General features: G+C 47.5%; 2 protein-coding genes across 2 annotated transcripts in view; one reads left to right on the top strand and one right to left on the bottom strand.

The window, feature by feature from the left end:
* ZDHHC3 (zinc finger DHHC-type containing 3) overlaps window positions 1-3825 on the bottom strand; it is a 53010-nt gene extending 49185 nt beyond the window's left edge. The window contains exon 1 of the mRNA XM_023529025.1: window positions 3587-3825. The gene's annotated coding sequence lies outside the window, so the exon portion shown is untranslated. The remainder of the gene's footprint in view (window positions 1-3586) is intronic.
* A 45-nt stretch (window positions 3826-3870) lies between these two features.
* Window positions 3871-25653, top strand: part of EXOSC7 (exosome component 7) — a 31112-nt gene continuing 9329 nt past the window's right edge. The window contains exons 1-5 of the mRNA XM_011357344.2: window positions 3871-3961; window positions 11585-11686; window positions 11974-12068; window positions 19138-19303; window positions 25321-25391. Of these exons, the coding sequence (XP_011355646.1) occupies window positions 3905-3961; window positions 11585-11686; window positions 11974-12068; window positions 19138-19303; window positions 25321-25391 (491 nt within the window). The 5' untranslated portion in view covers window positions 3871-3904. The remainder of the gene's footprint in view (window positions 3962-11584; window positions 11687-11973; window positions 12069-19137; window positions 19304-25320; window positions 25392-25653) is intronic.

Genomic DNA, 25653 nt, shown 5'->3' with positions numbered 1-25653 from the left:
AAGACATAGGGAATGGCCTACCATCCTCTCAAAACAACACGTGAAGACCCTTCCCCTAAATGAAAATAAGCTTTACCCATGTATTCCTATCAATTTTATGTCATTGTAATCCCAAGTTATCATTTCTAGAACAGCCAGACAGACACAGACCTGCTGCCCAGACTATGACAGATTATTTACATTGACTACCGTTTAAGACGAGATACAAGCAGGACAAATTCAAAGTATTTAAAAGGAAACAGATCTACAGGGAAAACAGTAGTTCACTTTTACTTTTCTGGGGTGCTAGGCTAATTGTGAAAATAAACAGGAAAAGACCTCAAACTGGCTACCTCTGGGTGGGGAATAAAATGTTCGTTCCTCTGCTAGGCTTGTAAGAGCTCTCTGCGACTTCAGCACCAGACTCAGCATGGCACTGAAGCATTCCATCACCGGCTTCTACCATTTAATGATCCAAGGCTAGGTGGGACAGATCAACCCCGTCTCTGTAAGGTCCTTGTTGCCTCCGGGTGGCTAGCAGCAGCTCCTTACCTCCTGCCCTTGATGCCTGGCCTGCTCAATTAGCATCTTATTATAGACTGGCCTCTTGTCTAATTACCACCACAAGTGTCAATTGAACACTTTATTTTATTGTCTTGTTCATGTAGTAACGAGTTCAAGTGCCAAGGCTCCCCAGCTATAATAAATCCTAGACTCCTTTTAGGCAGGCGTGTGTTTCCAGTTTCTTATCTCTTCAGGCCCACAAGAACACAAGGGACTCATGGGCATGCAAACAAATACTTCTTGGTTGTTTAAAGAGCTTCTAGATGTCTATTCTGGGTACAAGGCACATGGTTGGACTCTAGGTCTCCATGCCTATCTCAACCCTCTGTACCAGATCCATCGGCCTTCCTGCTGTTGAGGGCTGTCCTCAGCACTTTTGAGTTAAGCTCTACTCAGACTGTATATAGCCTTTTCCCGTATCTAAAAGGGTTAGACATAGGAATTTCCCATTAGCACCATATTCTATGTTCCTCTAAAAAAAAGGATTGGAGTTTATGTTTGAACAGATTCCTTGCTTTTGGAATTAAAACGAACTGTAGCTTATAGGGCAGTTACCGGTTCCTTAACAAACACAGGGCTCTTTCACCAAAAACGCTCGTGAATAATATGGGGTCTGGGGGAAACTGCATAAGGGGATGGTTAGGTCTGCAGGTACTGGAGCTAGATTACCTGGTCTCAAATCCTGGCTCTGCCACTTATTAGTTATGTGACCTGTGACCTTCGTCAAGACAATTAACTTCTCTGCACCTTGGTTTCTTCATCTGTAAAATAGCTGGATAATAGCATTTTCCCCATAAAGCTATTGTGTGGACTGAATCAGTTCATCTCTGTAAAGTGCTTTAGAATAGTGCTTGGCACATAACAAACACTATGTAAGTCAGTGTTAAATAAAATTAATAGAGTAGAGATTTAAAATAGACAGTCCTACAAAACAGTATGCCCCCAAAGAATCTGACAGTGACGGAAAAACAAGATGGTTTAATAGAATAATGTGCCATCCTTGGCTTCTTGATTTTCTAACTAACATACATTCTTTGAATTGCTTCAATAAACCAAAAAAGAACTCTGAATTTATAGGTTTAAAAAATGTCTAATACAATATCACAACGAAAGGGATAAAAATGTTCTGACTGCCTTGAAGTAGAATGATCAGTTAAAGCTTGTTTTAGCAGAGAATTTTAAATGAACATTCTACTGTTTATACCTCTCACACCTACTTGGCCTAACATGGCAGACATCATTCATAATATCATTTAGCAAATACTGCCAACCCTTCTCCAGCAACTGACTAACATCTTTAGTCAGTTGTCAGGGGAACAGTCCGAATAGATGTTCTATATTTTTAAAGACATACTGAAAGATTTTTATATAGGGATGAATCCATGGTATCCAAACTCAGATATTTCTTTGTCTTTTCTGATCTGTCCATCTGCTGCTACTGTTTAAGTCCTTAATCTTCTTAGATATACTAGCTACTAAAATTCCATGTCCAGAGTTTCTCCTGTCTGAGCAATCTCTAGCACAAAATACCATTTTTAATGTCAGCAGTCCCTTGGTATCTCATCAGAGTTCCTCACATGGAATCCAGGTGTCCAACCACACACAAAGGTGTTTGTGTGCCACAACAAGTGGGGTGCCTGTGCTTTCATGAGGGAGGAATCCTTCCGGCTTTACTTGCCCAGTTTCCCTGGAGGGCAAAGTCCAACCCTGCAAGACGTCTTCCCTGTAGGTGCACCTGTAGAGAACTATGCAGAGACATTAGAAACAACTATGTCTAGTCTACAAAGAAGTGATCATCTATTTGGGGAGCTTAGCAGTTTAGTGCTTAAGGATATGGGCAAGTATTTCTTTTCTTTACCTTCCTCTGCCTCACCACCCTATCCCACATGCTCTCCCATGTGCTCTTTGGTGTCACTATCATAGCTCTCAACCACCACGCGCTGTGGTTATGTTGGCCCCAGAGCCTTACCCTTCTGCCTGGGGAGCTTCTCTGGGCAAAAGTGTTTTCCTTGCCTTAGGATTTCAAAGCTAGCCCAAAGCTCATCCACAGTAAGCTCCCAACAGTTATCTGCTGAAACTGTATTGAAGATACTATCTGCGAAACACCAAACATTCTTTGGATGATCAAGATATCAAGACTTTCACTTTTGAGAACACGGAGGTGCCTCAAAAATGGGACATTTGAAAAGGTATCAGATGCCCTCTTTGCTTCAATCACTTTTGGTTAACTTTCCTCCGATTATCCACATGGTTCCTTTAAAATCTGTACCATATTCTGCCTACCCCGCCTTAATGAGCTCCTTCCGTGACTCTATATTCACCTTGCAGGTATCCTTCCTGGTTATCCAAGGCCCATACTCCTACTTGGCCATCACCTGGGGTCGGATTCCCCCCGCCCCCCAACTCCCACCCCAAGTGATCCCAGAGATCACTCCGTCAAGCCACCGCTGGGAAGCGCTGGGGACGCCTGGGTACTGCGCCCCTCGCCAGAGCCGGTTACCGAGATTCTCCTCGCTACTCTCTGGGATAATGCTCCGGCGACGACCCGGGGCAAGGGGATCCTGCAAGGTCCTGGGTCAGCGTTCTGTCAGCCCAGGGCGGGGGCGCGGGGAGGGAGAGAAGGGTGGGGTGGGGAGGGGGGGAGAATCCCTGGGGTGGAGTCGAGGACGCCTTGGGATTAGAGGACACTCACTCTTGGCCCCGACCCTTCCCATGGAGAACCGCCTGAAGAGGGCTTCATCGCCTCTTCTTTTCAATCATCCTAGCTAGGGACCAGGGAAATGCAGGACCGGGGAGAGGGGTGGTGGTGGGAGGGGTCCCCCGGAACAACCGCGAAGTCTGCTTCACACATACATACGTACATACATACATACACACACACACGCACACACACACACGCACACACGACCTGCTACTTCAACTCCAGCTCTGAGCAAACTGCGTGGCGCGCCTCTCTCACTATGAGTCTTCCAGCTCGGCCCCGACCCGCCTCTCGCCTCACCCCAGCTTTTCCAATCAACCCCAGTTCTCCCTCCCAACTGACCGTGAAGTCGGAGGCAGTTCCCCAGTCCCAGGCCCCTGTCGAGGCTCCCGCCGCAGCCGCCGTCGCCTCCCCCTGCAGTCCCCGAGCCGGGACCCGGCCTCGGGCTGCAACGATGGCTCCCCGCAACGAGGCGCCGCGGCTCCCCGGACTCCGCCAGACACGGGGCGGCGCGCAGGAGAAGCCCATCGAGCTCCCGGCAGCGGCGGCGGTGGCGGCTGCAGGAGCGGCCGCCGCTCAGGCTGATGACGCACGCGCGCGGGAGGGCGCGGTCGGCGCGGGCGCGACGCAGGCCGATGACGCAAGAGGCGGCTGGGTAGCATGGCGTCCGTGACGCTGAGCGAGGCGGAGAAGGTGTACATCGTGCACGGCATCCAGGTACCTGCGGCAGCGGCACCGGCGTCAGCCGCCGAGCTTCCCTGGTCCTGCGGCTCGCGGCCAACCCTCGGCTCCTTCGGGAGGAGCGGCGGGTCTGGGTTTATCTTGTGATGAAACAGCTCTGCGGCCGGCGTTTGCAGCCGGAGGCCGGCGACGCGGGCGTGTTTAGAACCCGGCAGCGAACGTCCTTTTAGGACTGTTTGCACACTTGCAACCTTTCGGGTCTACAAGGTTCCGAACCCGGGCACGAAGCGGCGGGCCCAGTCCCGGAGACCTTTTCTTGGTGAGGGAGCACTGCCCCAGGGCCATCTCTTCAGCCCTAGCGTTGTCGCTTTACTGTTGGGGTGGGCTTCTGGCCCGCTTTTTCTCACCTCGTGGTTGGAAGTCACAGGGAGAGAGAAGGCACCCTAGGTGAAAGCGCTTTGAAAATATAAATCGCCTTACGAATAAAAAAAAGATGTTTAGAAAGCGACTCCACAGCTGGTAGCGTAAATTTTTGCTGTTTCCCATTTTGCCTCTGGGGAACTGAGATCCCTAGAGGCAGCTGTAACTATCCTAAGTTCTTCTGTACTCAGTCTTCAACCCCTGGTTTTGACCACTCCAGAACCTGAGCTGGAGAATGTTGGCCGTGATAATGAGCTATCGAGGAAGGCCAGGTGCGTCCTTCTTGTCTGTAATCTCCCAGGGTCAGAAAGTCTCCCCAAAGTTTCTCCAAAGTGTGGCCAGAATCCTGTTCTTGTCCATATAGACCTAATCATTTTGTGTTTTACTTTTCACTCTTGGTTCAGTATGATTAGTTTCATGTCTTCTGGCGTTCCTTTGACATCAGCCTTTGATTCCTTTATTATTTCAAAGATGAATATAAAATAAAGGCAATAGAATATAAGGTATATATCAAAGGAGCACTGTCGTTAGTGGAAGCCAAAGGAGGTGGCTAATATTGGGGGCTGTAATGTCCTGAAGCCTTCCCCAAGGAGGTTGAATCACTTTCCTAAATCCATGTCAAGTGTCCCTTCTCTGTATCTTCAGGACTCAGTATTTCATTCATCAACCCAGAACTGAGCTAGACTCCAGGGTCAGGAAGTAGCCTGCCCGTATATAGCTCCCATGCGAGAAGGGAAAGACAGAAATTACATATCTATTTGTGTGTTTATATATGAAATTGTACCGAGTGCTTGAAGGCGGGAAAAATAAAATAACCTGCCTACTCTGGGAGGTCAAGGGAGGCTTCTCTAAGGAAATAGCGTTTGAACTGAGTTCTCAGTATGACCAAAAATTAAGTAGACTTGAGCCTTCCAGAAGGAAAGGATGGTGAGTCCACTTGTGCTACGGGTAATGGTGAAAGATCAGATTGCAGAGGTGGCCAGAAGCCTGATCCCAGGAGTCTTAGAGGCTCAGCTACTCCCTCATCATGGGTCTTGGAAGGTAATAATCTGTTGACTTGTTCATATGATACCTTAAGGCCCAGCCAGCGTCCACCACTTTGTAGGTACTCAATAACATCAAATGAGTAAGGTAGGCCTTAAAAGAGAGATGAGTTGGACACTGTTTTCTTTTTTTAAATTAAACCCCTTTCTTACCAGTACCTTGGACATATTAGAGCCATGCAGACTGACTAAATAAAACTTCGTATATTAACACTGGCCACAAATTTGCTGTATGTGGAGGAGCAAAACAGAATTTATACCATCTGAACAAAGATCAGAATGCAGGTGAATGAGCCTGCCACGGGCTCTCCACCGACTCAGTTCTAAAGTCACTTGCACTTTTGTTTAGTTGGTCACTGGGTGCCAGCAGTGCACCTTAAGCAATGCCTGTCTGGAATCCTGTTCTTGCCCCTAGCGACCTAATCATTTTGTGTTTTACTTTTCACTTTTGGTCCTATTCGGTCAGTTTCAGCTTCTGGCATCCCTTCTCCTCAGCCTTTGATTCTGTCACTGTTTCAGGGATATTTCACTTTGGCTTGGTGGTGGTTAGAAGCAGTTGAAATTAACCTAATCATGTGTGTTGAGGATTCAGTTGCTAGTTATGTTAACTAACAAACTGACTCAAGCAGAAAAAATTATGCGTGACATGGCTACAAGTGTTTCTCCAGGAAGTCAAGGGCAGTTGGAGCTTTAGGCTCTCCCGTGCTCATCTCTGCTGCTTTTTATGCCTTTACTTAATTCTTGTCTTTTCAGATTGGCTTTCTGTTTCTCAGGCCATGTGGTAGAGAGACTGTAGTTACCTCTCAGGTCTTGGAGTTACAGTTCCCTTGTATAAGAAACCAGCCCTTCTAATTTAATTCCAGACTCACGGTTGGACAGAATCATTACGTTCAAACATGGCCACTGGGGGATAAGGCACAGAGAGAGAGAGAGAGAGAGGGCGGGCGAGCGAGCGTGCGCACACGAGAGCGAGCAATTTGTGGACAGGAAGATGAACCATTTTAGGTTCTGGGAGAAACTGGAACTCAATTTAGATCATTCAGGAGACTTTAATGATGGGACTCTTGATAACAGTATGTGTGGATTTCAGGGAACCAATAAGAGATGTTGAAGACCCCAAAGACTAAGGACCACAGGGAGTCGCTCCCACCTCTAGGCCAAAGGGTCAAAGGGAGGAAATAGTGTTACCAGATGCCAGTGATGCTGGAACCGTGGGGGAAGAGCTGCCCAATGGGAGTTGTAGTCTTGGGTTGATGCAGGCACTGTCAGAAATGTGACCCCAGATTAGGAGTGGGGAATGGGGGAGCACTCTGTTCTCATTCTGGTACCTTCCATTGGCCAGACCCAACCAGAAGCCAGCAAAGGGAATCCAGGTAATACTGTTTGGAGGGAATAAACTTGGTGCACAGATTAGGGCAGGGAAGGATGGAGAATGGATCTGAGAGGAGTAGAACAGGGTAAGGGAAAAACTTGATGAATCAGTATTTTAATATGTGATTTGATCGGTTTCTGTTATGTCCCTTCTCAGGCTTTGAAGGTTGAGATGTTCCACTTTTGTCAGGTATATATCATAGGTTCCAACCAGGGCACGGCAGTTGAAGCATGCCTTTGGGGCCTCGTCAGAGCCATTTCATCGCATTTTTCTTGGCGGTTGAAGGGAGGTATAGCTCAGCTGATGGTTTCAGTTTCTTTCTTGTGGCTCTAGCTTTAATCGTAAGCATCGTTGGGGGAGCAGTGCAGAAGAGGAAGAACAGGGCCCGAGCCTGGTCTTCAGTTCTGACTGAGCAGGCAGTTCTCAGCTGCTTGGCCCGGCCACACAGAGCCGGAACCAGCCCCCAGGACTCTTGATTTTGAACCCTGTGCCCTTTTCGTCTGTGGACCCATGGCACAGAAAGGCTGATCCCAGGCACTTAGCACAGTGAATGGAGTCACATCCTATCAGAGGAATGCAGGGATGCTCAACAGGCTTGCAAAGTGAAACGAGGATCAGTATCTAGTTGTGCTCACTGCGTCTGGGCCTGGGCCTGCAAAGCTGGACCAGTCGTGGTCCCGTTCCTCAACGGGGTCGCTTTCTAGTGGGGGAGACATTGTAGTGTCAGTTCTCTGGCAAGCTCTGAGGTATTGGACAGGTCAAGACAAGATAGTGAGGGATTAACATCACTTCAGAGGACCTCTTGAATCTGAAACCCTCCCAGGTGTGTTGGATTAGTCGAGCCAACCTGTCAGCTTCTCTTAAGGACTGGGTTACCTGGGTGTGAGGAAAAGCAGCTCTGGGCTGAGTCATGTGTCCTTCCACTCTGTCATGAACGGGAGATTGAAACATGGTGCCTCAACATCCTCATCTGTAACCTCTCTCCAGGGTCTTTTTGAGGAATCTGTGAGCTAACACCTGCCCCCAGAAGCAGAAGGGAACTGATGACCAGGACACCAGTGTGCCACACTCTGCTGAGGGTTCCCCTTACATGATTTATGGCTTTCGGATTCTCCTATACCTCCGTAAGGTCAGGGTTATTCCTGCTTTCCAGAGGAAGAGGCAGGCTCAGAGCTGTTGAGGAATTTGCTCAAGGTCACCAAGCTGGTATATGATAGCAGAGATTTAAATATAGATTGGAGGCAACTCCACTACACCATGCCCAACTGTCAGGGTTGTTGTGATCACCAGGAGCCATCCAGCATCCAGAAGTCCTTTACCTGGAAAGGTGCTTGAGGCCCCTGTGCTGAGGACAGCCTCAGCTCCAAGGTGCTGTCCATCATTTGTTGACATCTATATTGATTTTATTAAATGGAGCTTTTACTTCAGGGCAGTCCCTGTTTTTAAGTGTTCACACATGGATGAATTCCCTTGCTCCTGAGTATTGCAGATGAATAAAAATTGTGGTAGAGTGTCCAGCCCTGAGCCGGGTTAAGCAGGTTTGGACAACATCCTGTCTTTGATGAAGAAAACTGGATTTTAAAAAAGCTGCCCTGGGTGCCATGATATATGGACTAGTTTGTTTGTTTCAGTTTGTTTTTCTCCTGTTCTTTTAAGTGCTTTTTCCTATGGAAAAAAAAATTAAACTTGAGGTATCCTTTGAAAAGAAAGTTTGTAGCTTTTTGTTTATCTCTTGTCACTTGAGCTTTTCCCACTGAGCCTTCCCCAGGGGGCAGAAAGTGATTTGAAAGGCTGGAAAGGCAAGATCTGATGAGGCCCAGTTTTTTGACACACCCTCCTTCCCCTTCCTGGAACAAGTAAGTGGGTTGTCATTACAAAGGGGTGTGACTAGATCTTTCCAGAGCGAGTGGTATCTTAAAGCAGTAGTTGGAAGCCTTGTAACCTTGTGGTCTCCCCGCTTTCAAAGCTGTTATCACCGTCATCAAAACCAGCTGGTGTAGCCAGCCAGCTCATCCTTTGGGGGAGGCCTGTGCTGACTCCTGTTGCACAGTGAAGAGACCCTTTAGAATGCAGGAGGCCGAGGGGAATTGTGGGGAAGAGCTCTGGCTTGGAATTCAAGTGCTACTTCCTGGCCGTGTGGCCTCGGGCCAGACATTCAGCATCTTTCAAGACATTAAAATGGATTAACCACGTAGTGTTTCTAAAATATTATCTCATACAGTAAGTGGCTATTTTATTTTTTTGAATTTGTATAAGAGTGACTACTTTAATTGTAGATTGTAGAATTAAGGAAGCACCTTCGAGGCCTTCTATTTCAATCTCACAGCTGAAGAAACTAGTCTAGTGGGACTCGTCCTAGGCCAACAACTCGTCCTAGTCAATGTCAGGACCAGGCCTGGAGTCCATGACTGACACCACCCCTGGTGATTGCTCACGCTTGTACCAGGCCTGCACCCCATGAAGGAGTCTTATAAATGATGTTTCTGGGCCAGGTTTTCACTTTCCTAGCAGGGCATGCCTGGGGGTTGGGCACACAAGAGTCAGATTGACCCAGAAAGCCTTCGTGTTCTATGGGTGGGGTTGTGAAGAGACATAGTTTTGGGATCCTCCAGTGAAGAAGGGTCACTTTATGGAGTTCTACCTGGAGGCTCGTTCTCCTAGACTTGAAATTCTGTTGCTTTTCAAGTCCATGTCTCTCCAGACTCAAGATAGGGACTGCCGCCAAGGAAAGAATGGTCTAGAAGTGATGGGATGCAAAGGGACTTCAACCGGACCTATGATGTTTGTTTATTTTTTTCTTTAACAGGAGTTGAGCGAGGAAAAGAGCTGAAACATACATGACAGATGGTAGTTGTTGGTACTGTGTGGTGGGAGCATGCAGTGTTTTGCTTTTCTATATTTTAATTTATCAAAATAAAATCAATCACATATGCAGTTAGCTAGGCAGTTTAAAGATAAGTTTCTGACAGTTACATACTTTAGGACAGTGGTTTTTTATATATGTTGTGAGGAGCGTTAACCCCTTTGAGAATCTGATGATGCTAATGGTTCTTTTTCTGAAAAAGAAAAAAAAACTTTTCAAAAAATGTTTACAAAGAATGAAGATCTCTTTGAGTTGATGTGGAACGATTCCCTGTATATGTCTCATTAAATGTTAAAAAGAAGCAAAGTATAAAAAGTATCTGTAGTAGGCTGTTCTTCATATAAGAAGGGAATATAAAAAATACTCATGTATCTGCTCATTTGTGCACAGGAAATACAGAAAAGATGAACCAGAAACTAAAGAGATTGGATACCTGCCTGGTGTGGGTGGAAAGGGGGGAGGAAAAAGGGGGGCATGAGAACAGGGGTGAGGTGACATTGTCATTTCTCTGAGCATACCTTTTCTGATAGCTTTGACTCCTAGAACCATGGCGATAGTCCACACACCCAAAAAGTGAGTAAGTAATTAAAAGTGACTGGGATATGGGGGATGCGAACCAGAACAGAAACTGTACAAGTGAATAATGGAGCCGTGAAGGTTGGGGGAAGACAACTGGAAGATAATATTTTGAGTGGGTAAGGTATGGCTAAAGACAGAAGAACTCTACAAAAGATACTGTACTCTGTTAGTAAATTTGTTTCTCATAGGCATATGGGTTAGCAATTCTGAAACTATGTGTGTACTAAGATTTAACAAATACATTATAGATACATTGTATCTATATTGTATTTGTTAAATACAATGTAGAGCCAGGTTTCTCCCTGTCTGAGAAAGAAGTTACAAATAAGACAAGGAGGAAGGTTAGAACCAACTACTAGTACAAACACATGGCTTCTTAGTAGATATGTAGATAGGGACAGAAATAAATGGATGTGTTGTGGGTTAGCATACGTACATTTATTTTCACATACGTAAAGAGATCCTTGAAAAAGGTGGGAGGCATGTTGAAAAAACATAGGAACCCACCCAGAGGAGTTCCCAGTGGCCAAATCTGGAACACTGTGCAACAAAGTAAACAATGGCAGTGTTGGATTACAAGGACAGCATAGAATAGATGAGTTACACTGATACAAGTAAAGAAGTAAGTGGGGTAAGGGACAAGCAGTGCCTAGACCACTCTGAAACCCATCTTTGGCGTTGAGGTCTGCAAACTTTTCCTGTGAGGGCTAGAGGGTGAAGATTGGTAGGTCATACGGTCTCTATCACAGTTACTCAATCCTGCCATTGCACGAAAGCAACCATTAACTACTTAAGGGAATGGGCACAGCTGTGTTCCAGGAAAACGATTTACAAAAACATGTGGCCCTGCAGGCCTGGCTTTGTGGACCCTGTTCTGGAGATTGCCTGTTTTAGGAGATATTGGCTAGTTGCCTTTAGCTCTTCACAGAGTGGCTCTTGTTGGGTTTGGGGGCAGAAGGTCTACAGCTGAGACAGTTGTGCCTGTGACTCTGACAGTGCACACTTTTGGTGTAATTTCAGAGTTGCAGATTTGGAAAGAGGCAGCTTATTTTCTCTTGTTCAGATTTTGTTTTGTATGCCTGCTCTGTCTAGTGGCATGTTGTATGGATTTTGCCTCCCAGGACAGACCTGGGATGGAAACCTAGCTGCATTGTCACTAGCTGTGGGACCTTGGACATGTCACTTAACTTCTCTGAGTCTCCATTTCCTCATATGTAAAATGGTAATATTGTGACATCCAGAAATTCAAATGATTCACTAACTAAGAGAAAAAGAGATGTTGTACTGTATATTTCTCTAGGGAAATAAAAAGGAGTGACTTGGCTTCGGAGTCTGTTGTTGGTTTGGGATCATGGCCTCAGGGTTGTGCTTGTTGCGCTTAGGAAGACCTCCGCGTGGATGGCCGTGGCTGTGAGGACTACCGATGTGTCGAAGTGGAAACCGACGTGGTGTCCAACACCAGCGGATCTGCCAGGGTCAAGCTGGTGAGTACCGTGGCCACAGTCCGTGCCAAGCAGAGGAATGGGTATGCCTTAGGGAACCAACTGCAGGCTTTTGGAGCACAAATTGTTCTGGGGGAAATCACGGATCCAAGCCAAACTCTGGGAGAGGGTCTGTCTAGATCTAAGGACCCCTCGTCTTCTCCAGGGCAACTTCCCAAGTCCCAGCACTGTTCTTAAGAGAGGCCCCGGGTGTCTGTGCGGAGAGGAGGGAGGTGGTTGGTGCCTGGCTGCCTGCCCTGAACTGGGACTCTTTTTGCATGTGTCTGCAGGGTCACACGGACATTTTGGTGGGAGTGAAAGCAGAAATGGGGGCGCCGAGGCTGGACAAGCCAAACGAAGGTTATTTGGAGTTCTTTGTCGACTGGTCAGTACTAAGCAGATGTTTTTAAAGAAAACAATTTAAAAGATGAAGATTCAGAGAATGATCCTCTGGTTTCCTGTTGAGCCCACTTTTATTTTGTATTTAATTGTCTTTCATCCAGCCAGCAGGTATTTACTGAGTTCCTCCTACGTCCAGGCCCTGGGATATGTGGAAAGAGGTGTTGGGTCAAGTTCTGCCCTTGTCCTAATCACCTGGCCCTCTCTGGGCCTCGTTTTCCCTGTCTGAAAAAGGAAGGCGTCTGCCAGGCAACCCAGCACGTGGTCATTATAAGAGTCGAATGGGATTATGGGCGTTATGGTGCTTTGAAAAATACCAAACATAGATGATAAGGATCATTAGGTCTGAAATGCCCTGTTTCCCTTTCTGCTCTGTCTTTGCAGTAAACTTCTCATGACTTGCTTGGCAGAGCGAGGACCTGGGTCAGCCAAGAAGCCTGACAGGCTCAGGGAGTGGCAGCTAGGCAGGCAGCGTGGGTGCTGGGAAGAACAAAGACTCAGCAGTCTCTGCAGCCAGCCAGCTTTTTGCTGGCTTTCTTCTCTGGCCAGCTGTGTGACCTCAGGGTAGTTAGTCTCTCTGCCTAAATTTTTTTTTATCTAAAAAAATGGAGATAATAATACTGTCATGATGGTGAAGAAATGAAATGATGGAGATAGAGCACCTAGCACGGTGATCGGCTCCCATTGGGCTTTCAATAAATGTTCCTTCTCTCCTTGTCACCTCCCTCTTCTAGGAGTTGGGACTTTTTATTGGGTTGCTGGCCCAGTCTCATCTTCGATCTAGAACTTCACTTCTAGCTAGGTGGTGACAGCAGGCCATTTGACGTGGGTAAGGATCTCTTTTGGCTCATGCTAGATGCAGGTCTGTAATATTGGTACTGTATTGGGGTCCCCAAGACCACCCCACATTCAGAGATCTGCCAGGAGGACTCAGGGGACTAAGCGTTTAGTTGTGCTCATGCTAGGATTTGTTACAGCAAAAAAGATGCAGCACGTGTGTGTGTGATGATTCTGCCCAAGAAAACCCATCAAAGACTCAGCGCCCACGATATTGGGGCGCTGGTCATGTGAGCACCCTCTGCTCAACACATGCCAGACTCCCAGAATGGAAGTCGGTGTGCAGCATAAACCATGGTTTTGCTGAAACAGTCTAGGCACAGCGGACATAGTTTACTGCTGACTGGGCGCAGCCTGAGAGCCAATTCCCACATGCCAGCTGAGGGCCATCCGTACAGGCAGGCCCTTGTGCAGGCGGCAGCCTTGGACCTGCTACGTCAGCCCTTTTCTGCATCCATCTGTATAGCAAGTTACAGTCTCCCAGTCTTCACTTCCTAACTGTGTGAGAGGTGAGTTCAGAGAGGCCGAGTGATTTTCCTGGTGTCACATAGCAAGGTCTATCCGACTCAGTCTTTTTCTACTTCCTGCAGCCTACGGAGGCCAGCTTTGGGGGGATGGTGTGCTTAGAGGTCCCAGAACATATCTGCATTCATCTTTCTGGCCAGTTTTCCTTCTAGCCCATTCCTGCTCCCTGCCCTCCCTGCAGAACTGTCTCCTCTCCTGGTTCTACTCAGCTGCTCTCACCGGTCTGACTTGTGCAGTGGAATTGGCCCATTCTCTACGTTACTGTGCGTGATGGGGACCTTGTTCAGGCTTCCAGCTTACCTCTTCCTTTGCTCTTGAGGAAGAAAAATGCCTCTTCTGGCCTCGATCTGCCTGATTCAGTGCAGTGAACAGTCACTGAGGAGCAGACCCATGTGTGGGAAACTAATTTGCTTTCCTTTTCTTCCTCTTCATTATCTTCTACCTCTTCATCTTAGACAGACCAAAGATGGCCACCCAGACACACCAAAGAGAGGGTGTTGCACTCAGATGCCTGGCACAGGAGACACATTTTATCGTGGCTCTGTGTCTGAATGTGACTCCAGGTTTGCTTCCTGCTCTTGTTCCTTTCTAGTCCCAGCTTTAAAAGGAGGGTGGCTCTAGAGTGAGAGAACCCTTTGAGCTGCCTCTTCCCACGTCCTGGTTTCTAGGAGTGAGCCTCTCTGTCCCGGCCAAGAGTGGCTGTCTGCGGGCCTCTTTCCCTTTTTGTAAGTCTCAGGAGAACCCCAGCAGGCCTAGAAGCCCCCGTGCCCAGAGAGTGTGATCAGCCCAGCAGGTAGAACTATGGTGAGAGATTCACAAAACCCCGCTTTCCTACAGAGAAGGGAGGATTACCAAGCACCATTGGCTGCCATCTTCCTCAGAACCTTATTCGAGTCTGCAGGGAGCAACTCTAAATTCCCTAAACAGACAAACCCCTTTATTTCGATCCAGCGAATGGGAGTGGTTTCTGGGCACCTTGGCCGTGCCCAACAGTAAGGGAGCTGCCCTCCTCTTCTCTAGGCCCCAGGTGTGGGGCCTCTGCTGGAGAGCTCGAGGCACTTGCCCATCCGCAGAATGACACAGGGTTCTCACCGAGCAGTGAGGGGTGAAGGGGCCCCCTCCTGCTAGTCTGAGCCCTGCTTGACGTAACTTCTTACAAGCCACTTCCAGGTTTCTTTAAATTAAATCATTTAAATAATTAAATAGTTGTTTAAATTAAATAATTTAAATAATTGTTTAAATTTTAAAAATTAAAAGAATTTTTAATTTGAATTTTAACAAGTAAATTCGTTTTCCAAGACCTCTGTACTTTCTGGTAACTCGTTCTACTTCGGTTTGTCTGCGTGGAGTAACATGGATCCTGAGGTGGACGCTGCCTCCCACCCTGTGGCACTGACCCTGACCCTGACCCCCTCACTGGTGGAGGTCCCTGAGCTCTGCTCCAGAGATGGCTGGCAGCACTTTTACTAAACTGGGAGCAAACTCGGACCTTCTGGCTTCTGTCTCCTGTCTTTAGTTTGTTAGTTGTTGCCCGAGAATAGGCCATTTTAAATAGGAACTTTGAAACCTTGGGAAAGGTTCCATCTAAAGCCCAGAGGGAGGTTGAGAATGGAATGAGCTGGTGTGCCGCTCTGGGTTACCACTAGGTGGCGGCCCATCACATCGCCTCTCAGCTCTCTAACCAGCCTGTGGATGGGGACAATTTTTAACTAGGGGCAGTATGCCCAACATTTGTCACTTCCCTTTGGGACCTTAACTCTTTTTCAATGTGATCATTTGTGTTTTTCACTAATTTTAACTGGAAGCTTTGAGCCCTGTATTTTGGTGCATGGAGCCACTTGATCTGTTCCTTACTTGCTGCTTAGTGCTGCATGAAGGGGGCACTGCTCTTGGCTGAAGAGGCAAAACAGAGAGGCAGCCTGCAGAAGCTGTTTGAGGCTAGCTGTACCCTGAAAGTCTCCAGAGTCGATGAAATAATCCTCCGAAAAATGTCAAACAAGGGCTTAGATGGCAAGCTCAGAATGTGCTAGTGTCCCCATACCCATTTACGGGTACACTTCTGCAGCCTCAGACACGAATACACGTGCACACAGGTAGGAATTGTGACCTGCCTGGGGCTGGGTGACTCCCGGAGGGGTAAGGTCCCCAGCCAGATACCCAGTGAATCACCCTTTCTTCCCGGCCCAGCCTGGCTGGAAGACTCCATGGCCTTGCAGGCTAGACAGAAACTACAGTGGGCCTAGTGTCTGAAGTCCCACTGCAGGTAGATGTGGCCTTGATCTCAGTGTACCCAGTGAAACCAGAGAGATGTGCTAAGCAGGAGGAGCCAAGTGGAGGCATGAGTCAACAGGGGTGGAGACTTGGGAGGGGCAGTGTTCCCAGGATTTTTATTAGTTTATCCAGCTCAGTAAGTGATTTCTCAACAGCCCTGGAGGAGGGGCTAGGTCATACTTTATGAAGGAGCTAAATTGGTTTAGGTAACGGTATAAACAAAAAGCATTTGGTTTTATGCTAAAAACTAAGTGTAGGCTCCCCCTACCGAAAGAATATATTGTGATGCCTTTGAGCAGAGGGCTAGGATTACCAGCCTGTGTGTCTCTCTCCTTTTAAATTTTGTACCTAATAGAGAAGCTTCTTACTCAGGGCTCCCTTGGTCTGCATTCCTTGACTCTAACATTTGTGATCTAGTAGTAAGTCCCAAGACCAGAACACTCATTCATTACTTTGAGGCATAAGGCAGGCCCCAGGAAAGCTAACCTGGCTGATGCTAGGCTGCAAGCCACGCATGCTAAACCACACATCCAGGGAGGGTGCAGCGAAGCCTGGCAGATGCACCTGAGTTAGAATCTTCCTGTGACTCAGTTCTGTTGTCTCTAAGTTGGGGCTGGTAATAGTGCCTTCCCCAGAGGGTGTGAGAGTTAACGAGTTAATGCATCTGAAGTGCTCAGAGTGGTGTCTTGTGCGTGGTAAACATTCCCACAAGTTGTTAAAGTTTCTCCTGGTACAATGAGAGACTAGGACCATCTGAGGTCTCACAGTGCTATCCTGCAGGCCACACCCCACCTGTGAGATTTTTGTTTCACCAATGATATTTTTTTAAAAGGTGAATTAAAATGCCTTGAGACGGGGCTGGGAAGTTTTCCACAGTCTCCATCACTCCTTGTTAATTACACATGGTTCTTTGTTCAGATACACTAGTTCCCTGGGTGGCCCCCGCAGGCATGTGTTTTTTGTCCTCTGGAGATGCCCTCTAAGGCCCTTTCCGGGTCTGCATTTCTGCCCAACTCTATCAGAAAGGGTCCTTGTGCTGTGAGCACCCCTAGTGATGAGGGGGGGACCCTTATTTTCCTTCTGCAGCCCTTCTCTTTGTCCTTTGGCAGAATACCGGGGCTCTGGCTTTTTTTCCATTTTATTTTTTAATTTTTCAATTAGAATTGACATTTAATACTACTTTATATTAGATTCAGGTGTATAGCATAGTGATTAGACATTTATATAATTTACAAAGTGATCCCTCTGGTTAGTCTAGTACCCACTTGGTCCTATACATAGTTATAATATTATTGACTACGGCTCTGGCTTTTCTCATGTTACCCAAAGCACTGCACCCCGTCCCACACCCTGAACAATTTCCTTCTTTCCAGCCTCCTCCCCAGAGTCACTCCATGGCCAGAGTCACACCATCCAGACATCGGAGCTTTCTGTGGTCTCGTCTGCCTCTAAACCTCCTTCTCTGCCTGGCTACCAGCTGTGCCAAAAGAATGGCATGCTTAATTAATAAAGAAAAAGAAATTTTTTTAAATGAGAAAATTTTCTAGTTTTAATTAACCCAGTATCAAAAAACCAGTGGGATGTGGTTTTGTAGGTAGATTAATTTAGCCAGTAGGACCCGGGAAGTTCTGTAAACCATCCTCTAGGGCTGTGGAAGAGTTAATGTGTCATCCTCCAGTAATTAGTCACACCCGGGAGGATGCGAGCCACTATAAGCCGGTAAAGGTTAACATTTTTAACCATAAGCATCTCGGACTGGACGTGTCTACACAGAGATCTATATAGAAGTGTTTTTAGACACTTAAAAGATGGAACTTATAATTGATTGCTTATTGTTTAAATTGGGAACAGATTGTGTTTTGCTGGATGTGCAAAATAAGCTTGGTCCCTGGTGACTTGATTATTTCACCATAAATGAGCTTTTTTTCAATGGCTCAGTGCCTGAGTCCGGCAGAGGGAAGGAAGGACCGACGAGGTTGCTATGGCGGTAATGAAGTTTTTCTTGGGGACTTAAGATTGGGATTCTGCTGGCTCATAGTAGTAAGGGAAGACTACGTGGTTAGAGAAGCATTATACAACAATACACTCTGATTGTTTTAGGATTCATTTTTACACCTATGTTAGAATAGACTAGACAAAAACGAATTTAAATATATTAGGTGAGATTTCTTTTAGTGTTATACAAATAAGGTGAGCACAGCCTTGGGCCTTCATACAGGTTTTGCTTTGCCTGGAACACCCCCTGCCCCACCTGCCTGTGACCTGACCAACTTCCCCTCATCTTCAGTTTTGAGGTCTCCCAGAACTCTCAACACTGATTGAGATCTTCCCTGATCTCCCAGTTCTGCTGTTTGCTCCCTCCCTGTCCTGAAACTGACCCCCACTTCCCTGGAATTGCTGACTTAGGGTCTGCATCCGGCTTGCATAATCTCCAGGTCTCCAGTGACTGGCATAGGGTGGGCACCTTCCACTTGGGTGAGTGGATGGACAGATGGGCTGGGGAACAGAAAGTTTCAATATGTGATTTTTAGAGTCCATGCTGAGACGATTGGTTTCTTACCTTTCTGGGCCTTATTCATTACAGTCAAATGATTCCTGGAATGTTTACTTATCTCATTAAGAGTTTGTTTTTGTTAAGCCCAAACCCTCAAAAATTTCCTGTTAAGCACTCAAGTAGTACTTAGACTGGCAAACATTGATCCTCTTCATTGTTTGAGGTAATTGGGCATGAGATTCAAGAGGCCAAAATAAAAAAGATTTTCTCTCGAAAAATAGCAAATAAAGTAAAAGAGATAACCTAACATTTAATCAGCCAGCAGTCTCTCTTCTCTCCAGCTTCATTTCCCTGCTTTCTGGCACGGTGATAATCTGGAGTTTATGACGTGGCTCTGGCATGCTGTCGGACGTGTCTTCTAAGTCACTCCAGCAAGGTTACTGTACTCAACATTGCAACTTGTATTTGGAGAGTGTCCTCATGCATTCAGAAGCCGTGAAAACTAGGGCTGCTGTATATAAAGGGACCCCTCTGTAAGCCATCTTGTTGGATTCTCAGGGCTTCCCGGCTCCATGGGCCCACAGAGGAGAGTATCTCCTGAGCTCCCAGATGAGAGAGTTGATTATCACTGGCTGAAGTTCACTTTACCATTCCTCTCTCGTTTCTCTTCAGATAAAGATGGCTGCTTTTAGAAGTCAAGGGGGACTGCCAATTACACACATGACAGATCCAGGGCATGGTGCCAGCCTGGCTCATCGTGTGTCTGGAGGCTGGAAAAGTGGCAGATGCTAGCCTTTCCTCATTTCAGTGACTTTCCTTCTAGCGCTGGCTTTTCCGGCCTTCCACAGGGCACCTGGAAAAAAGCATTTCACCTTTGCTCTTTGCATTTGAAAAGACTCACCGGCTTTGCTATTGCCCTTCCATGTAGTTCAGCCAATGCCACCCCTGAATTTGAAGGTCGAGGCGGTGATGACCTTGGCACAGAGATTGCCAACACCCTGTACCGGATATTCAACAACAAGAGCAGCGTGGACCTGAAGTCACTCTGTATCAGTCCCCGGGAGCACTGCTGGATCCTCTATGTGGACGTGCTGGTGAGTGTCACGTTGCCGTACCGGCCACGCTCTTTGTCTGCTGGGGACCGCTTGGCCTACTTTCCTCTCAGTGCTTTTTTTCTCTTCAAGTAGATACTTTCGACTTCCAGGGTGAGATTACTTGGGGAAAAAATCAGTCTCTTGTAATAATAGTTTTTTAAAAAATTAAATACAGCATATGTGTAGTAGCGTATATATAACAACATTCTACAGTAAAGTGACAAACGTATCACGGTAGCACCTAAAATTATCCACAGAGGTTGTCAGGGAAGAAAACCAAGAGATGCTCTCTAGATGGTGCCAGACAGGGTTGTGTGCAGAATTTAGACAAGCGTCCATATTCTTCTGTATGGAACGGCGATGAACTCTTTACATGAATTTTCATTTAACCCTTACAGATAGATGTTTTGCAAGTGAATACTGTGATTTCCCCCACGAATAAGTGAGAGAACTAGTACACAGAGAGGTGAAGTGAGTAGCCCAGGAGCTCTCAGTTTGAGAGTAGCGGTATTGGGCCTCACAGCCAGGTATTGGGCCAAAAAGTGTCAGTGTCTGTCCTTGACCTCCCTGAAAAGCACCCTGTAGCCCGCCTACTTTGAGTCCCTCGTTTCCCAGGTCAGGACCCTGAGGCCCTGCCTCCTCCCCCTGCCCCTGCAGGAGCCTCCCTAGCCTGGCCCTTTCCCTCCTGCTGTCTCCCCGCCCAGATGCTCCTCTGCCTGGTTTTTGGCACTTGGCGGTAACTTCTCTTACAGCTTTAATTAGTTTTGCCAGTTGCTTATTCACATACAGGCTCTTGTTTGGTCTCTTTTATTCCTTTTCATTAAATTTTGTGAACCTTGAAGTCAGTGACTACGTCTTCCACCCAGAGTGAGGACACAGGCTAAGCCATTGACCAGACAGATTCTTTTCTGACTCTAAGGATAGAGCGGATCCTATGGACCAATAGTGGCTTCACGAGGAGCAGCCTGGCTGTTTCTAAACGTTGGCCCTGCATGAAACAGTGTAGCCTTTCTGGATACTGTTGAATTAATTAGACAGTGGATGGAACATAGCTAAAGGATAACAGTGGTTACTGTTGTCCAGCAGGTGAGGGCTGTTTTGAATGCTGACACTAATAGGCGAGAACAATGAAATCACAAACCCAGTTGCTTTTTCTAATCTCCAGTGAGCAGGATGTGCCTTGGAGTGCGATTCCTACCAAGCAGGTAATTTGCAGGCCCTGGTTTTGAGGAGGCGGGAACCAGCGGCCTGCAGTCCTTACCAGTGAGAGAGAGGCAGACGTCATAGCTGCCGGGGAGGTGCCGCCCCTCACTGTGACCCCTGAAGGCCCACGCTGTGTCTGAAGGACGCTATAGCCACCCCTTTCCCCCTAAACAGCTAGAGATGTGACTGTCGTGGTGCTTGGCGTTTGTCCTCTGGTGACCCTGCTCTGTGGCTCCTCAGTGTCTGTGCACTCGTGTGGTTGTGTAGGAGGCCGGCCTGGTACTGGGGCCTGACGCACTTTTCATTCAGTCAGGAGGCCTATTCTCTCAGTGAAGGCTTTTGGGGAACTGGCGGGTGTAAGGACATCTCAGCTTAGAACCAGCACCCTTCTGCTGTGAGCAGGGGATATGTGGTAAGCAACGTATCTCCGGGGGTGCACGGTGTCACTGTCCCCTGCCTACCTTTTTAAGACTCCTCAGATTCGGATTTCTTCTCTAACATTTTTTAAGGTTTTATTTATTTTGGAAGACGACATGAGCTTTTGAAATGTCATCAGGAAAGTTTTTAATAAATTTAGAAAAGCATTTTTAAAAATTATATTATTAATGCGATAGGTCAGTTTGTGTCACTCACATAATTTATATCTGTAGAGGGGTTTCTCTTCCATGAAAGCAAATGTCGACTTTCGGCCTTGATGGGAACGTGCTTTGTGCATGTGAAGTGGGGGATAGGCTTTTGTTTGGGTAGTAGGTTTTTATTCCACATCTAAAAATGTACTGAATATAAAAAAGAAAATAATATATATATGTAGATATATGTATGTATATGTATATGTGTGTGTGTGTGTGTGTATACATTGTACATTGAGTCCATGTTTGAAGCAAGATGATGCCAATCCAGTCTTGTCACTGGGATTGCAAAAATGAAGTTCCTATGATTTATTTTACCAGTTTGTCAGGATAAGTGTCAGGCAGAGCCCATCTTTCTAACAAAACAAACACTCACTGGGCATGCCATGTTTTCACATTTTTACTACAGGCACATTTACTTGAAATCTGTCACAGTCAGATTATCCTCCTATCTCCAGTATTGTTTTTTTCCCCAGTTGGGTAAATTTTTGAGAGTAGAAATTTAACTTCGCAGAGACTTTACTCTTCATACTTTTTTAATGGCAAGTGGGATATCTGTTAGGACTTTGTCACCCTGACATTGTACCGGCCACCTTTGGTGGGGAGAGCGGTCACAGTGCGGCCTTGGGATGGCCCCGGGAGTGGTGACGAGGACTAGCACAGGGTCCGTGGCATTGGGCGTGGAAAGGAAAGAGCAGTCATCTGAGCCTCTGGCTGCGGGCTGCGTGTGGTGCCAGAGGCGCTGAGCCTGGTGTCTGAGAATAGTAGGGGGGTGAGGAGGAGCAGGCTTTTGGGGCAGACATGTTTTATTCTTGATGGGCTCCACTTCCTACAAGTAAGTTTGGGGGCTTTGCCTTATGAAAGGGTTCCTGGTCCCAATTCCAACGAGTGTACATGGGGTTTCCCCCACACTGACAGATAGTTCTCAGACACCAGCAGCATTTCTGAGAATTCGACTCAGTTGACACTGTCCACCCAGAGGTAGCATCTTGTGCCATAGGTTAAGGGTTCAGTCTGCAAGACTGTCTCTCCCCTCAGCTGTCACCTGTGCTTCTGACTGACTGGCCACACATCAGAGATTCTCATGACCTCTGCCAAGAGTTTAGTTAATTTGCTAGAGCGGCACACAGGACTCAGAGAAGCATGTTACTTACTAGATCACTGGTTTATTATAAAAGCCTATAACTCAGGAACAGCCAGATGGAAGAGACGCATAGGGCGAGCTCTGTGGGAAGGGGCGTCGAGCTTCCAGGCTCGGAGCAGGTCACTCTCCCTGTACCTCCATGTGGTCACCAACCCAGAAGCTCTCCAGACCTATCCATTGAGGGTTTATGGAGGCTTCATGGCATAGGTGGGATGGATTAAATCATTGGCCACTGGTGACTGATTCATCCTCCAGCTCCTCTATTCTCCCTTTAGGTCAGGAAGTAGGACCGAAATTTTCCAACCCTATAATCACATGATTGGCTCTTCAGGTAAGCAAATCCCTCTCATCACTTAGGAAATTCTAGGTGTTTTAGGAGCTCTGTGCCAGAAACTGGTCCAAAACCAAATATGTATTTCTTATTATAAATCACAGTATTTCACCTTATGAAAAGAAATCCCTCCCCCACCAGAAGGCTAACAGAATAAGCTGTGCCGTTCCCCTAAAAGAACCATTCTAGGGTTTGTGCATCCGACAGGGAGAGGTGCGTTTGTGACCAAACTTGTCTTCTCCTTCAGTTCTGCTTCCCCCCCCCCCCCCCCCCCCCCCCCCCGCCTCTGTGACGAGGCGGGGCTCTCTCCCTGGAGAGAGCAGACACCCCCAGGCTACTCCGCATCCCCAGTCCAGTCTCCCTATAACACCAGATGTCCTGCATGTCAGCCTCGCCCCAGCTCATCTGGGCTTGTTCTCGCAGCCCAGCAGGGCTGCTTTGGGTCTCGTATCCCCCTCTCCCTCTCCCTCCCCCTGCTTCTTGGCTGTACCGCTGTGCTCAGCAGGAAGATGCTTGCTGGGTGGGGCCTGCTTGGCAGCGGGAGAGGAAGGTAAAGTCTGTGAGCACCTGGTATATGCTGGGGACGGGAAGGAGGCACTTGGATTTAAACCTCACGGCCACCCCATAAAGTATGACCGCTTTAGTGACGGGGAAACCGAAGCTCAGAGGAGAGCAAATGGCAGAGAAGAAGAGTGTCAGACCTGCATGCCCAACCGGGGTCCCCCCGTTGTGCAGAGCTCTGTGAGGTGCTGGGTGGGCAGACAGGGGCCCGGAGCAGGCTCTCCCTTGTACCCTGCGGCAGAAGGCAGGCCGATGGGCGCCTGCCCTTCAGGGGCCCCTCGACAAATAGCTGGCATGTCAAAAATCAGCGATTGTGTCTGGCCTTAGTGGAACACAGTGCGGGACTGTAGAGGGAGCCCTGCGCTGGGAGTCGGGCCGCTGTGCGGCAGGTGAGAGGGCTTCGGTGTCCTCACCTGTCAAGTGAATGTAGGGCAAAGCGCTCTCCAGGGTCCTCACCAGTTTAGAGGCCCTGCAAGTGCTAGGACAGATGTCGGCATTTATCTAGCACTTCCTTTGTGTGAAGCAGATGTAGCAGGGTGGTCTTCAGCCCTGGCTGATCCTCAGGACCACCTAGGGACTGGAGCCAAGCTCACATTCCGGGCCCCGCCCCACATTCTTCCTGCGTTCCCGGGAGTCTGTGGGAGTCTGCTGCGCAGCCGGGGTTAGGAACCACGCTGTCGGCAGTGAGGATGGAGAACACAGCAGTGTCCTCAGTCGGTGAGGGCAATGGGAAAATGAAAGAGCAAGTCCGTATTTATTTGAAAACACTTAGCTAACTTAGAAATAAATGTCTGTTGTTTATAAACTATAAAAACAGAACAAAACACGTAGCTAACACCAGCTCTGTGCTAAACACACTTCTAAGGGCTTTGCAAATACTGACCCATCAACCTTTATAACGACTCCATGAGACAGCTGTGATTTTTACCCTCCACAAGGCACGGAGAGGTTTAGGACCACCCAGGGGCACGCAGCTAACTGGTAAAGACGAGTCAAATGCAGACGGGCTGACTAGGGAGTCTCACTGGAACTCTTTGCTGTGCAGCAGCCAAATCTGAACCAGAGTAGGGCAGCGCCAGTCCAGCTGCTAGAAGAACGAGCTGCAGTCACGAAGCCAGGTGGTCATGTTGGCTGGGGGAGCATATGAGGTTTGCTCAGAGAGCTTAAAAGTGGAATTGGAGATTTGCAATGGGCGTGAATGAAGTGTGTGAATGAGACAGGCCAGGTGTAACTGTTGACTGTTCCCTGAGTTTGGAAGGCGTAGGGCCTGCCTGTCTTCTGTAGATAATCTCCATGGCAGCTCTTCTGCTGGACCCTGAGGGTAGAGGGATGCACAAGCCCCACAGCGTCCAGCCCGCAGGAGCTCACAGTTCAGATGAAGAGGAGACGTACGTGAAGCAGAAACACGTGGAAATACACTTTTCTTTCTACGCAGGACTTCCTCTCTCTTCTTCCTTGTTGTAGCCCAGTTGGCTTTATTCCATAGATTCAGGCCAAGGCTTCTCTAAAATGAGGACAGAAGGTTGTGTCACCCTCCACTTAATAATGTGCTCCAACCTTCCCTGGTGAATGAGCACACATAAGTGCAGGCAGCACTTTTGCTCATAGGAAAATCTTGTATGAAAGACCTTAATTCTTATGCTTAATGTAAAACACGGACTGTGTGCGTTGGTAATGACATGCAGTCGGTAACCACACTGATCAGCGTGAACCTGGTAGCGGCCGCAGCATCAGTGGCCACCAGGTTTTGCTTGTATGGAGGCTGGGCGTGTATTAGCCAGACGAGAGTAACACTGCGTTTGCAGCTGGGAGCCATCTGGAGCAAAACGGGGCAATCACTTCCTCCTTCAGTGCAGGCGCAGCTGGTTGGGCTGCCCATTAGAGGAGGTGCACTGCGAGCCAAGGCCTCTGAGAGGTGGCACCACAGCCAGGGCCACGTGTGACCTCGCGTGCGTGGCCCATGTAAGCACAGCCATGACAAGGCCATGTTTGCAGTTAGGGTGGACACACTGTGTCAGTGAGCCAGGAGAGCGGCCACACGTCCTCATCTTCATTTTGTAAACACTTGGTCAGTGTCCTTTAGTTGGGATAATGCTTAAGTAAGACGTGACGCTTGCTTTTTCTTCCCTCCTCACTCTGCCTCCCTTAGCTGCTGGAATGTGGCGGAAATTTGTTCGATGCCATCTCCATTGCTGTAAAGGCTGCTCTCTTCAATACAAGGTAAGTCTTCCTGGAAATGGTCCTGGGGGCCCACAAACAACCTGAGTAGACCTCGTGATGGAACATGGAGGAAATTTCTGCAGAAGCTCATAGGTGAAGATAACAAGGGATTCGAGCATTGAAAATGGGGGTATTTAATGTTAAGCTCCAGAAAACAGATTTCATAAGTTAGAACTAAATATATGTATATATTTTTGTATTTATTTTTTGTATCGTTATTTTCATAAGTAAATATGTACCATGTAGAAAAATACTAGAAAAC

The sequence above is a fragment of the Pteropus vampyrus genome, unplaced genomic scaffold, assembly GCF_000151845.1.
Source record: "Pteropus vampyrus isolate Shadow unplaced genomic scaffold, Pvam_2.0 Scaffold35, whole genome shotgun sequence".
NCBI lineage: Eukaryota > Metazoa > Chordata > Mammalia > Chiroptera > Pteropodidae > Pteropus > Pteropus vampyrus.
This window is presented reverse-complemented; position numbering and strand designations above follow the sequence as displayed.